This window comes from Neopelma chrysocephalum, unplaced genomic scaffold (genome assembly GCF_003984885.1).
Source record: "Neopelma chrysocephalum unplaced genomic scaffold, ASM398488v2 Primary Assembly neopelma1_42b, whole genome shotgun sequence".
Classification (NCBI taxonomy): Eukaryota; Metazoa; Chordata; class Aves; order Passeriformes; family Pipridae; genus Neopelma; species Neopelma chrysocephalum.
Window position 1 is genome coordinate 53,105 of NW_020897701.1, and position 13,020 is coordinate 66,124.

The 13,020-nt window shown below is 35.9% G+C and overlaps 1 protein-coding gene across 4 annotated transcripts in view; it reads right to left on the bottom strand.

Moving 5' to 3' along the window:
• GLRB (glycine receptor beta) overlaps nt 1-13,020 on the bottom strand; it is a 52,589-nt gene that overhangs the window by 38,920 nt on the left and 649 nt on the right. For 3 of the 4 annotated variants that reach the window (XM_027676859.1, XM_027676861.1, XM_027676858.1), the window contains exons 2-3: nt 11,734-11,887; nt 857-963 (exon numbers count right to left, since the gene is read on the bottom strand). In XM_027676859.1, the coding sequence (XP_027532660.1) occupies nt 857-963; nt 11,734-11,855 (229 nt within the window). In that variant the 5' untranslated portion in view covers nt 11,856-11,887. Of the gene's footprint in view, nt 1-856; nt 964-11,733; nt 11,888-12,897; nt 12,983-13,020 lie in introns of those variants that run through there. The other variant, XM_027676860.1, reaches the window with a different exon arrangement.

Sequence of the window (13,020 nt, forward strand, 5' to 3'; positions counted from 1 at the left end):
AATATGATAATAAAAGAGATAAACAGAACATCTGAAAATAGTCTCTTCAAAGGTACAATAAAGATTTCCAAATTTTTCATACTAGTGATATGCATATTAAAATACCTCTTAGGGCACATATAATTATATGAAAGAACTGATTTACACAAACTGCATAGTCTGTATTTAATAAAATTGTATGTAATAAAATGTATTTTTTCAGAAGGGAAATAATTCCTGGAAAGTGTAACTTACAGCTCTATGAGTTATCAGAGGTTTTGCAGAGACTACGTATTCCAACCTTTTCTGCATATGTAATGAAGTCACACTTGCCTACATGGAAGAATCCTACAACACTGATGACCGGAGAGATGTTTTAAAGGCAGAGAATATGTTTAAAAGCATTACTAAAGTGCATAAGCTTTATAACTAAAATATCTTTAACGGATTTAATAACTATACTGTTGATCTCAACTTTTTATAGTTATCTTAAAGGGTGTCTATAGAGAAATTTGATGTTTTAAAATACTGTAAAGCACAGATATTACAAAAAGTCTAACTAAAATGTAAGCATAAAAAGGATATTTTTAAAACTTATTCTGTAAAATCTACTCTTCCTTTTAAAAAGTCTGTTATAAAAGTAATAGTAATAAAGCATCCCATACTATTATGATCATGAAATCCTAACATGGTATCTTTCAGCTCAAAACAGTAAATATCTTCTGCAGTTTTATACTATCTAGGGAAATTTTCATTCAAAATAAACCAAACCAGAACTTTAGGTTGTGAATATTATCTCTACATAAATGTTCTATGTATGAAAAGAGCAAAAGTTAAATGCCAAAGATTAAAGCAAATGTTGAAATATCTGACAAACCTTTGAAATTAGGCCTTATCCTGGGATCATAGCTGAGCAATAGCCTATTCAAGATATTGCTGGTTGAATTAGCAGGTACTCTTGCAAGGTCTTCAGCTGATTGTTGCCTGTAAAAAAAGTTCATTAGCTACTATCAAGACAGAAAGGACTGAAGTAATTTTAAAGTAATGTCATAAATGCCATTTCACAAGCAAAATAAGTTCATTATTTTCAGGTTCCACATTGTATAGTCTTCCTTTCCTTGAGATGTTTTAGTATTTTTCAAGAAACTGTAATAAACACAAATTCTCTCCTATGTACTCCTAACTATAATATTGGAAGCAAATAAACCGCAATTCACAAATTGTTCCCTTGCCTCCTAACATAAATATCCAGCAGGACATGATTTCTTCATCAGTAGAAAGCAGTCACCTGAACTATTTTTAGTGACTGTCAGATTAGGAACTTCAGTAAATTGACAGCCACTTTGTAGGTGCCAAACCATGCAGAGGCTTTTGGCAGTCTCCTGCTCTCACATGCCAGTGCCAGCTATTCCACCCAGAGCTGGAGGATTGCATAATCTCATTGTCAAGTGCTAATAAAAGCTTTATTAAACATAGAAAAACAAGGCCTTGGACTCTCCTCTGCTTTTGCAGGGGGAATTTAAACATCTTCAATTACCTTGCTAATATTGTGCTGGGTGTTAAATTAAAACCATTGCTACAATTAAAAAGAACCTGTGACAGGTAAATGTAGCTACAAGAGTATATGAAATTGAGTGCAATAAAAAGCAATATGGGTTCATCAGTCCCCACCCTAGGTATTTTAAACACCTAGCACTTTACCCTATTTAATTTTTTTTTTCATTATTCTCTCTCACATCAATGTCAGCTTGACAGATCTGCAACTTATTCTTTGAAACATCTCAGTTCACTGCTTTTTCTTCTCATCCTTCAGTTTCCTTCATGTCCTCTAGGATTTCTGCCTTATTTAAATATTTATTGAAGAAATATTAATTCTTCAAAAGGTTTTTGGCCAGTTTAAAAAAAAAAGTTGCATGAATATATTAGAATTCCTGATTTTAAGATGTCCAATTATAGCAGCTCCTGTTCAGCATCTTTCTTATGGACTACTGGGAAATTAATTAATTAATAAATAATGGTCAGCATTGCATGATATCACTATTTGATTGAAAAGTGGAGATGAGACCAGATCCTAGCCCTTGAAAAGCTTTTATGAATAACGTTGCCTTTAAAAACAACTAGTTTTACTCAAACCATACGGGAAACAGGAGGAAACAAATAAGATCTGCTGACTTGGTAGCAGTCACTATGCCTTCCCAATGAGACTGAATCTCCTCATTTAACAGCTAAAATGTTTACAAACAAAACTTTGAAGGAGCTCCCTATTATTAAAAACATGTCAACCATTTATGATAACATAACTATATTTATCATAGTCTCCATGATACCCTTTGAGCATTTTATCCTTCAGGAAAAAATAGATCTGATTTCTGTTTGCTCTGTTGCATTCAGGAAATTGCGGAAACTCAAAGCTGCACATCTGTTTACCTATTTTATTGTATTTGCTTAATGTAATAAATAAGGAAAAAATTATAGCAGTAAATAACCACTCGACCCTCCTTGAAATTTTGCACTACTCATCAGTAATTAGCAGGATAAGTATGCATTCTCAGGACTATCCAGAGATAGTCTACCAGGAAGTTTGCATCCATGACAATAGCACAAACTAACATACAGGAAGAAAAAAGAACTGAGGAGCAGCATTAAGTGGCTGCAGTATATAATTCCCCACCCATCTTCGCACTAAACACAATAAAACCTCTGTGACGTGTAACGACAACATAGGTGAACTAATTATTCCAGCAGAACTTATCCAGAGATAAATGGTCTTCTAATAAAACAAGGAAAATTTTACTTTTAGCAACATATGTTAACTTCTACTAGTATGTTCCGTGTACAGTAAATCACTGCTAATTTAATATAAGAGAAATTAAAAAACAATATGTGTTCTAACTCTTCTGAATAATTGATAAATTCACCTTCAAACAATTATCCCAGAGTTGAGTTTATAGGTTTTTATATTTGACTTCGAAGTGGATCATTATGCAAAAGAACTTATTTCCTTATTTGGTCAGGCAGTTGGACTAGATGATCATTGTAAGTAACTTCCAGTTGAAGTATTCTATTCTATTCTATGCTATTCTATTCCTTCAATTTTGAGTTTTGTGTTCAGTTTTCAGTGATGATCTCTACCAATGAAAAGGCTGCTACAGAAATATCATAAACCAGCTTTGTATGCATTTTTTGCAGTTACCACTAATTGGACAACAGAAAAACATAAAGTTAAGATTATTTTCCATTTTGTAGCATGAGCAATTAAGAAAAGAATGCTCATTTAGCTATTAAAAAGACACTGTACACTATTTTATCTGATAGAGAAAGGTTCATGGCACTGCTTTCTTGCAAGTCACACATATTAACATCTAAAACATCTATATCAGATGTCTTCAAAAACTGCATTTATAAAAGCAGAATGTCCTCAATACAGACAACAGGATTTCTTTTTAAATTATATATGTTCAATATAATGAAATACCAAAACAAAAGAAAGCAACAACTAATGATCAAACTTTAATTCCTTTTTTTAATTTCTGCTAGGGGTTATACAAAGAAGTTCATTAAATAGTGAGAACAGTAATCTGAACCAGATAGGATAACATGGACACATAAATGAAATACAGATGCTCATAAAATGCAATGAGGAAAAGAGGAAAAAAGTCTGAGAAATTAAACAAGTGAGCAACAAACAGCAAAAGAAAGCCAAATAAGCTGACAGGTTTATTTGTCTCTTCAAGTAAGAGGAGTAAAGCAATAGCTTTTTGAGATCTGAGTTGCACTGCAGAAGTATTTAAATATGAATATCTGTTCAAGCTGTTTGTTCAAAAGCCATCCATGAATAGGGCAAAGGAGATTTATTGCACTGGAAAGTCAGTAATGGAAAGAAGAGTGGCAGCACAGCTTTCTGGTAAGGAACACCACAATCACATCTTCCACAAGTTTTTGGGTTGTGTTTCGAACTGTGTATTAGTGCATTTATCCTTGCTTATCTAAGAACCAAGTGAAATACAATAGCACTGGCTGTTTTGAGTTAGGAGAAGGAGCACAGGGATTCAAGTAATTGCTACTTTTAAAGGTCACTTTGAATGAAGTGGTTGAAATAGCTACTGGGAAAAAAAGCTCTGCTGAGTATCAGTCATATTTTCACTGAGGTCTTTTACAGCATGCTGCCATTGAACTCTCATCACTCATCAGCACACATGCAACACATCATCATCACAACAACTGGATTTCCTTCTGAGAGCCTTGCTGACCAAAATGCCAAAATTTCACCTGCAAATAAACACATCATACGTGTTCCTTGTGATGAGTTAAGAAGTTATAACACTTTCAGAGTGACAGATGAGCAGAAAAACTTAATGGAACAGTAAATGGGATGTGTTAGGTGCTTGGATAAAGCAGCTGGGACTATTAAGGTAAGATATTTACCTAAAGCTACAACCACCCCTGCTTAATTGGCCATTCTGGAATGAATTAATGATATAAGGCATATCTGTAGACTACATAAGAGAAAAAGGATTTGAGCTGAGATCTGCCTTCCTAGAAGAGCATTACTTCAGGCTGTCTGGGTCCCATGTAACAAGACTCACACCAGCTGAGAAGTTCCTTACCACTTTTTCTAATTCAACCTACAATTTTCCCACTTGTAAAAAGCTGGTAACTTAGATTTCCATCAGTTGCAGCATGCATTAAAATTTTAATGCATTTCCTTTAACCTGTGTTGAACACGAGGAGCTGATGGAAAGCACTAAGAAATGGAAATGTAGCACTCTTCACAGTAATTGATGAGTCCTAAGCAATATATGGTGAATACCAAAGGATAAGGCAACAGAAGTCTCACAGTTGCTATAAAGAGAATTTAAAAGCAAGTAAGTGTAAAGACAGAAATTACTTTAACAAAAACCTTACCCGAGTAACAATTAAAAAAATCCAAACAACCAACACACAAAATACCCAAACCCAAAGTAGGATTTTTCTTTTTCTAATTAAAAAAAAAAGGAAAACAAATGGTATTCTTGTATATTCAAAAGTATTCTCACTTCTAGAAACAGTGTCATCAAAAGCCAGAAAGAAAACAAAGTATGGTTAGTCTTTTGGCATAACATCTCCGTGTGATATGACTGGCTGCTCTCTGGGCTTTGGGAGGTTACTTCTGGTGTCACTGATGAATAAAAGAATTACTTTAAATACTGTATTTCATGGGATATGAAGTAAGATGTCCCTCTCCTCTTCCACTGCAGTTTGACACATTTTATCACTGCCTTTGAAGAACATGATCAACATTTTCAATTGATGGCAACAGATAGTTATTTTCATAATTCACTAATCAAAATCCAGAATTTTAGATAAGCAGACATGCGTGACAAAATGAAGCATATATTACACTTGGTTTAAAATGTATATAGTTTCTTACATTTGTGTTAGGCAAATGTGTCAGAAGACATTATATCTGTATAGGTCATCATGACATTTAGTCTCTCAGAGCTCACTGAAGTTACAAGAGTCCTTACCACATGCAGTTCTACAGACTGCAGAAAAGAATATAAACAATATTCTACACAAAGTGGGAAGGAAAACCTTTGCATAGTTCTAGATTACTGTCTGACAGATAAAAATATGTATTCTAACTCACACTGTTATCTCCAGCAAAATTTCCTACATGATACTGAAACAAGAGATTTCAGTGCAGTTTATTTAATCTACATGATGGAAACCGACATTTTAATCACATAACATGGCTGTGTATATCTGAGAAAGGTAAAAATAAGTTTGGGGAAACATAATACCTATTATCTCACCATATATTTTAAGTACAACTTCCCTGATACAAACTATCAGTGTTCTGATTTGCAGGCATTTTATTTTCTGAGTGCAATAACTCAAAGCATAAAAACAGGTTAATATAAATCAATGACATACTATATAATTCTTCTGATTGAACTCTCTGATCTCTCTGTGTTTAACAGCTACATTTTCAAATTGTGCTGGGTAACACATCTATTACTAGGAAGATTAATTACAATTCCTCCAATGAAAAGTGGTATCACTAATTACATTAAAACTACAGAACTCTGAGTCACCATTTATGTGTCTTCACAAATGCAGTTGACAGCTAAACACCTAAAATTAGATATGTAGCTTCAGTACCTAAATTTGGAGGTAATGCAGTGTGATGAACAGAGAGGTTCCTTCATAGCAAATTTTGAAACAGAAAACCAGATTAGGCACCCCAAATTGTGAACCACGAGTTATAATGGTGAAATAACTCATCTTTCACCCCATGCTGAAGATAGACCAAAGAGCACAGTCTCCTAATGTTGGACATGCAGGTAACCTTCCTGCAGTTCTCTGCATCCCGCCAAAGCCATCACCTGCGACTCTTGTGCATAATGGGCATCCTGTTGTGTCCTGATATAGCACACAGATATGAAACATGATAAGCATCCAAATGTTTAAGCAAAACTACAGAAATTGTAAAAATAATTTGTCCACAGTGGGTCCTTGTCCCAGTCTGTTTTCCCAAATGTGCTAAGTATGGAGACAATAGATGGATCTTGCTAAAATCTAAACACCTGCACGGTGGGATAAGTGGCGATATAAGAAGAAAGTATAAGTTGAGATACAATTTACATAATTTGTCTTGACAACAGGATTTAGACCTATAGTTTTCCTTGGGCTTAGGTTTAGATGATGCAATTTAACCTACAGATCCAAGTTTTTTCTCAGTCCAAAGTTGTATACAAAATACAAAGTCTGTAATTTTCTGTGCAATTGTAATGTCCCACCACTACAGTGTTCAGATTGGAGAAAACACTGCTCACTGAGAGGGAAAATTACTGAATGAGAACCACTCTACCACACTTAATTACTGATTTACAAGAGAATTTAGGTTTTGCTTATATAGCTTTATCTTTTACTCCCCAGCACATTTATCCACTCTGAAAACAAATCCCCAAACCTCCTGGAATGTGGCCCTATCTGTCTGGGATCACAGCTTTCCATGAGAGTTACATGATAGAGAATAATTAAACCATTGACCACCTGCTGTTACTACGGGGCAAAAGAATTTTTATAAGAACCAGACCTGAGTTCTACAATGTATTTATCATCAGAATGACTGTCAGATGTAACTTACTCCACAACCAAATTCAGGCTTTTCTTTCAACATGATTCCACCTTCTCCCATAACCTGTATTAACTCTCCCATCATACCTACAAACGAAAATATTCACAGACCACCAGCAGTGTCTTCTGCATGATGGGAATGAAGACAGACATGATTCCACTTTCGCACCATTTACATTTTGGGAATGATCACACACCACAGATAGAGAGGCCATGTATACCCAAACACTCAATAAAAAAAATTCTAGTCTGTGGAAAAGTGGAGAGGATCCAAGGTCTAAGATATTCTTTGAACTTCTACTTTATTCTTTATAGGAAGGGCATGTCAGAAGCTGAAAGTTAACCGAGACAAATTCCAAGACAGACTTTCATACAACTTTACGTTTAAATACATCAAAGGCTTTTTTCCCTGGTTCCACTGTATTTGTTGTTGTTTTTTAAAAGAAGCTGTTTATTGAACCCTCACATCTGTGACCTTTCTAAGCTTCTGCCCTGGCAGATGGCACAAGCCTTGTTTTCTGGAGGGCTTAGAGGGCCATTTCACAGTTTCTGAAGTAGCTGATATGCTTTATTGAATACAAGCCAAAATATGACTTGCACTCCTGCTTCATGGGTAAAAAGTTCTCTATAGATATTATACAGTATTTAGTCAATCATCTACATGGATATAAATCTCCATGTGGAAAAATGGGTGAAGAGGGATATTGTTTTAAAAGCACAGTCTCGATATCCAGACAAAAGAATGACATTTAGTGACTGAGGTTAAGCTCTCAGCATTGCCGTAGCATTAGGGACGCTGAGGGATCTTCAGAAATGAACCCAGTGCAAGTCAACAGCTGAGTCATACTAAAACTATAATTAACAGGGATAGCTGTGACAATGACCACAGTCATAACTGGTTTTGTTAGCTGCTATTTAACACTCTTACTTCTCTGTGCCTTCTACAACACTGTAATAACCAAACTTCCCTTTCCTTATAATTTCATTTGTCTGGAGATCTTGCAAGTATTTTTGAGTAGAGGCCTTCTGGGCTACTAAGGATTGTGGGAATAACAGCAGTAGCTCAAATGTTATAAAGTAACTGAAGTATTTATTGTGGTGTAAGAAAAGGAAAAATATTTTTCAGCAGTGCTCTTAGAAAAAGTCACAGCTAACTGTCCAACACATTTAACAGAAACAGGTATTATAAGGAATTATGAAGAAGTAATAAGAACTAAGTAACAAAGGTAATACAGGTATGGGTAGTCTATGAGGAGGAAAGAGATCAAGTGACTAAATCCATCTGTAGCTATATCAAAATCATCTGTATTCAGTATATAAAATTTCAAAATAATCTTTGTAAACAGAAGAATGTAATCCACAAATATTTTTTGAAGACGTGGGCCTGATTGTTTGGGTTTTTTTGAGATTTTCCACAGAAATAAAAGGCAAAAGTTTTGTTGCACTAAAGGTTTATACTTTATTGCACTACACATCTGTGGAAGCCAGTTTCTCAGATTTGTGCTGGAAAAATCTATTACAGCATTTTAGGCCAGCTATGTCAATTTCTTTGTTAGTCAAAAAAGATTCAGGAATCAGACACAAGTATAATTACTCCATGTTTCATTTGGAAAGCCTGAGGTAAGAAAGAAAATGATCTAAATATAAGATGTGAAATCTTACATCTGTTCTCAGCAAGCATTAAATCAAAGTAAAAACCAACTGATTAAGCATCAGCTTCAAGAAACCCTTCAATAAAAAAGCTGGGAAAACCAGTTTCAGAAATAAATGAAAATAAGATGGCAAATCGAGCCACTATTACACAATGCACTGAGAAGTACAGCATCATGAATAATCACAAGTAAAAGGTTTTGCTCTAAGATACAAAATAGAATTGTCCTAATTTAAGGAAGCAAGTATCTGTTTATGACACAATAATGAACTTTTTATGGGATTTCTAATCAGTTTGTTTTCAGCCTATCCTAATAGTAGTTAATTTCATGCCAGAGGGGCGCATTTGGCAAAACCTTGTATTCTCAGAGCCATAAAAGGACAAGTGCAAGTATGCTTAGTTTTCATACAAACACATTCACGCTAAAGTCCCAAACCAGTCTTATAGCCAATAATTTCTTAACATCAAATTAAGGAGCTCAGGTAGTAACATCAGACTCAGTATAAATCTTTCCTGGAAAGTTATTTGCATAGATTTGAATTTCCTTATCAAGTTCGCAAGAGAAAACTGTTCCTTATGCAATTAGTAGTGCTGGTTTTTTGTTCTCTTGAGGAAGTAAAATTTCGTTTTTCAGACGTTGTAAGGAAATAAAAGGCAATAATTTTTACAATTAAGCTTTAAATTCTATTGCACCAGTAGCCTATGGAAATTAAAGGTGGATTAAGATTTTAACTTATACATGTACATTTTCATTAGGAATTTGTACCATTCAATTTTATAAATGATGCAAAATTCTATTTCTTTTATTTAAAAGGGATACAATGCATTCTTCTAAAACATTTCTTTTATGCTTTTCTAGGAAATTTTTCATTCAGACACTTCCTTGACTAATTTTAGTCAACCCTTATAATGTCATTTAATTCTCACTCCACCGCATTGTGTTCTGGTTTGTTTCTGAGGAAAGATTCTATACTTTTTTCACACAGGAAAAAAATTATTACAAGTAGGCAGCCTTTTATATAACACAGTGTGTCACCAAGTCAAGAAGTTTTGTGAAAGATCATTTAAAAATGCTGATGATTGAAAGTGCCAACAGCAGCCTGAGTTAAGAGAGCACTGGATAATTTCTCTGCAAGACAGAACTGACTTCCATTGCTCATTCACATGAGAGGTCCTCTAGATGCCAGCTACAGAAACAGCTGTCTTGCAACCCTGCTATTACAAGTGGTTGTCTCTCAAGCTGTGAACTTCAGCCAAGTAAGATATAGACAACTTGTTCATTATTCAGGAAATCGAACGGGACTTATTGCTACAGCAATTCTAGCTAGAAACACTGCACATGTGGTACATCAGACAAATACTGGGTTCCACTAGTATTTTTGCAGAAAGTTTCAACTGCATGGAAGGCAAAAGTATCACTTTGAAATTATAGCATTTACTCCATCTTTTTTTCAAGTACATTGGTGACAAATGAGATCATATTTAATGGGTACCAAGAAATACTGGGCTTAAAAGAAAAACAAACAAAAAAATCTACTTACTTACTATGATAAAATGACATCAGTGTTTTGAATTCTACCAAGACGAAGTCAAGAGCGGGGGGAAATGCTGGCTGCTTAAACAAGACCATGGAAAATCTGGATTCAGTTCCCAGCTGCATAACTCACTTTCCAAGGGCTTTTGTGTTGATGCCTGTGCCAGGAACTATGACATTTCTCTCCTTGCTATAAACCCTCATGGTAGCTCAGACCAAAAGCCTAATTCAGAACTCAACTATTCAAAGGGGAAAGAATGGGTAGGAGTCATTTCAGATAAGTCATCACATTTGAGACTTGTATCTTAATGAATTAAAATCCAAAGACAAATCTCATTTTTTAGGTTTGACATAAAAAGAAGAAAAACATGGATCATATGTAGAAACTTCCTAAAAATTTTGGGTTACAAATAAACATCACTGTCAATATTTAAAAATGGTGGGAAGTTTAAAAAGTATTATTTGAACAATGCTTCTGTTTGGTTATTCTACTTTTTGGTTTGCTTTATTTTTTCTTTAGAAAAAGTTGATTAATGTTAAATAGCCAGTCTAATAGTCCATACTTATTCTTTTATGGTCAAAGAAGAAATATGTTTTACATTTGTCTAACCAATTTTATTATTTCAGGCATAGTGCTTTTCTACACTTACTAACAATTTCTCATAGTCCTTCAATTTTCCTCAGATATTTACAAGACTAAAAAATGAGCAAGACTGGCCAAGATAACGATAAAAACAGCACTTACAAATAAAACTTCTGCATTATCCTATGGATCACAACCTAAAACATGGTAGGCATTGGAAAAAGGGAGTATTTATAACACCAAATAATCATAGGTTTCCAGAACACATTCTGTTTTCAGCTGGGCAATCACAGATTTTAATTTCTGTATTTTCACAGGGAGATTATTCCATAAGGGTACATTTTATAGCAACAATCAATGCACCTCCACGAAAGTTATACAACTATAAATCATTGATGGAAGGTGCTGAATACCTTAGTTGTATTCAACATGCAATAATAATATGCATAGGGCAAACCTTCTCTTATAACTAGCTAACCAGAAACTGAATTTCAGTATCATGGTTTTGCATCCTCCTTGCTTTCCTCAATACATCTGCAACATGATGCTGGACAGCATAGCACTATGGTACTATGTTACTATTAAACAGCAAGACACTGTGCTGGAATCCACCACAAGGAAAGAAACCATTTACTATGGTTTAGATTTTTCCTTTCATTAAAACAGAGGACCTTCTGCAGAAGAAAGACACTGATAGAATTTAGCTATGATGCTGGTCAAACCCTATTCCTCTCATTCCCACCACCGACCCCATTCTTTCAGCAGAAAGAATCACCTTCTACTTCAATTGCCACATAATTTCCACTACTAAAAATAGTGCAGGACTGCCACCACACAAAAGCATAAAAGAAACCAGGAACATACGATGGACATAGGTATTGTTTCTTTTTCCCTTTTCCTTTCTTTGAAGACTTCTCTTTGGAATAGACTTCTTCAACCCATAAGGAGAATGAGATGAAAAATACAACCGCTAGTAAGAACTTCATCTTGAAGATTAAGCTTCAGAGAAACCTTCAGTCTGTGGCAAAAGAAAAGAAACAGGTTTATGTTAGTAGGGCTAGATATGGCAAAAGGGAACACACCTACAAAAAGTAAACAGAAGTTGGGGGGGGCTGGTTTTTTTTGTTGTTGTTCTTAGTTGCCTTGGGAGAGAGAGTCTGTTGAGGTGTATCTCTGACATGGAACTGACTAAGCCAATTTTCTGAGAGTCAAGTAGCTTCCCAAAGTTGAGCCTGACAGTGAGGAACAGATTTAAATGCAAGTTTGCACCAGAGTGTTTATGAAAAGAAATGTGATGCCCTTCAAAGGCTGCTTAACCCAAAATACTCAGAAACTTGGAAACAGGATTCCTCACCAGAAATGTCACATATCAACTGCATTAAATATAATGTCAACCAGTCATCTAGCAAGGCGAAGAACTGCAAGCCTTCTATGACCTTGCACATCATTTCAATAATGATAGCAATTGTTTCAATGCTAGTTATGAGAAAGGATTACAAATATAATTTAAAGTACAGAATTTAAACACAACTATTTTGCATGAAGCATTCTTGCTGTAGAGCCAGCACTGAAAGGGCCTTGCAAAGATGACTAAACAGAACCCGCAATACTGTGCTTTATTGCACAGTGCTCAGTTTAACGTTTTAACTTCTCAGGGGCAAAAGCATGTACCCCAAAGGCCAGGAGCTGAATTCGTGTTTGGCCAGAGACAGCCCCGCCTGCCTCTGGTCACAGCACCGTGACACTTCAGACATTTTCCATTTGTTTCCCATCCCAGAGATAATTCCCAGGCACTCCTTGGGCCAACGTAAATCTCGCAGATGCCTCAGAACCTGCTGCATTTTCCACTTCTATTTACTTAGATGATTTTTTTCCCCCATTCCTTTTAAGGGGCAGTACCTCTCCTTCTCCCTCGCACAACCTCCGGGAGGCACCGGGATGCTTCAGCAACCCGTTCCCCGGGAGCCGCAGCACCTTTCCACCCCCTCGGCCCGGCCGGGAAAGGTCGCGGAGCTACCCCTGCCCCACCTGCCCCTCGTCCGCCTCTCCGCCTGCACGGCCCGGCCCGGCCCGAGGCCTCCCCCCGGCCTCAGCACCGGGAAGGTATCCCGCTCCGCGCAGCCGAGCGCTGCCGGCGACAGCACCGGGGGG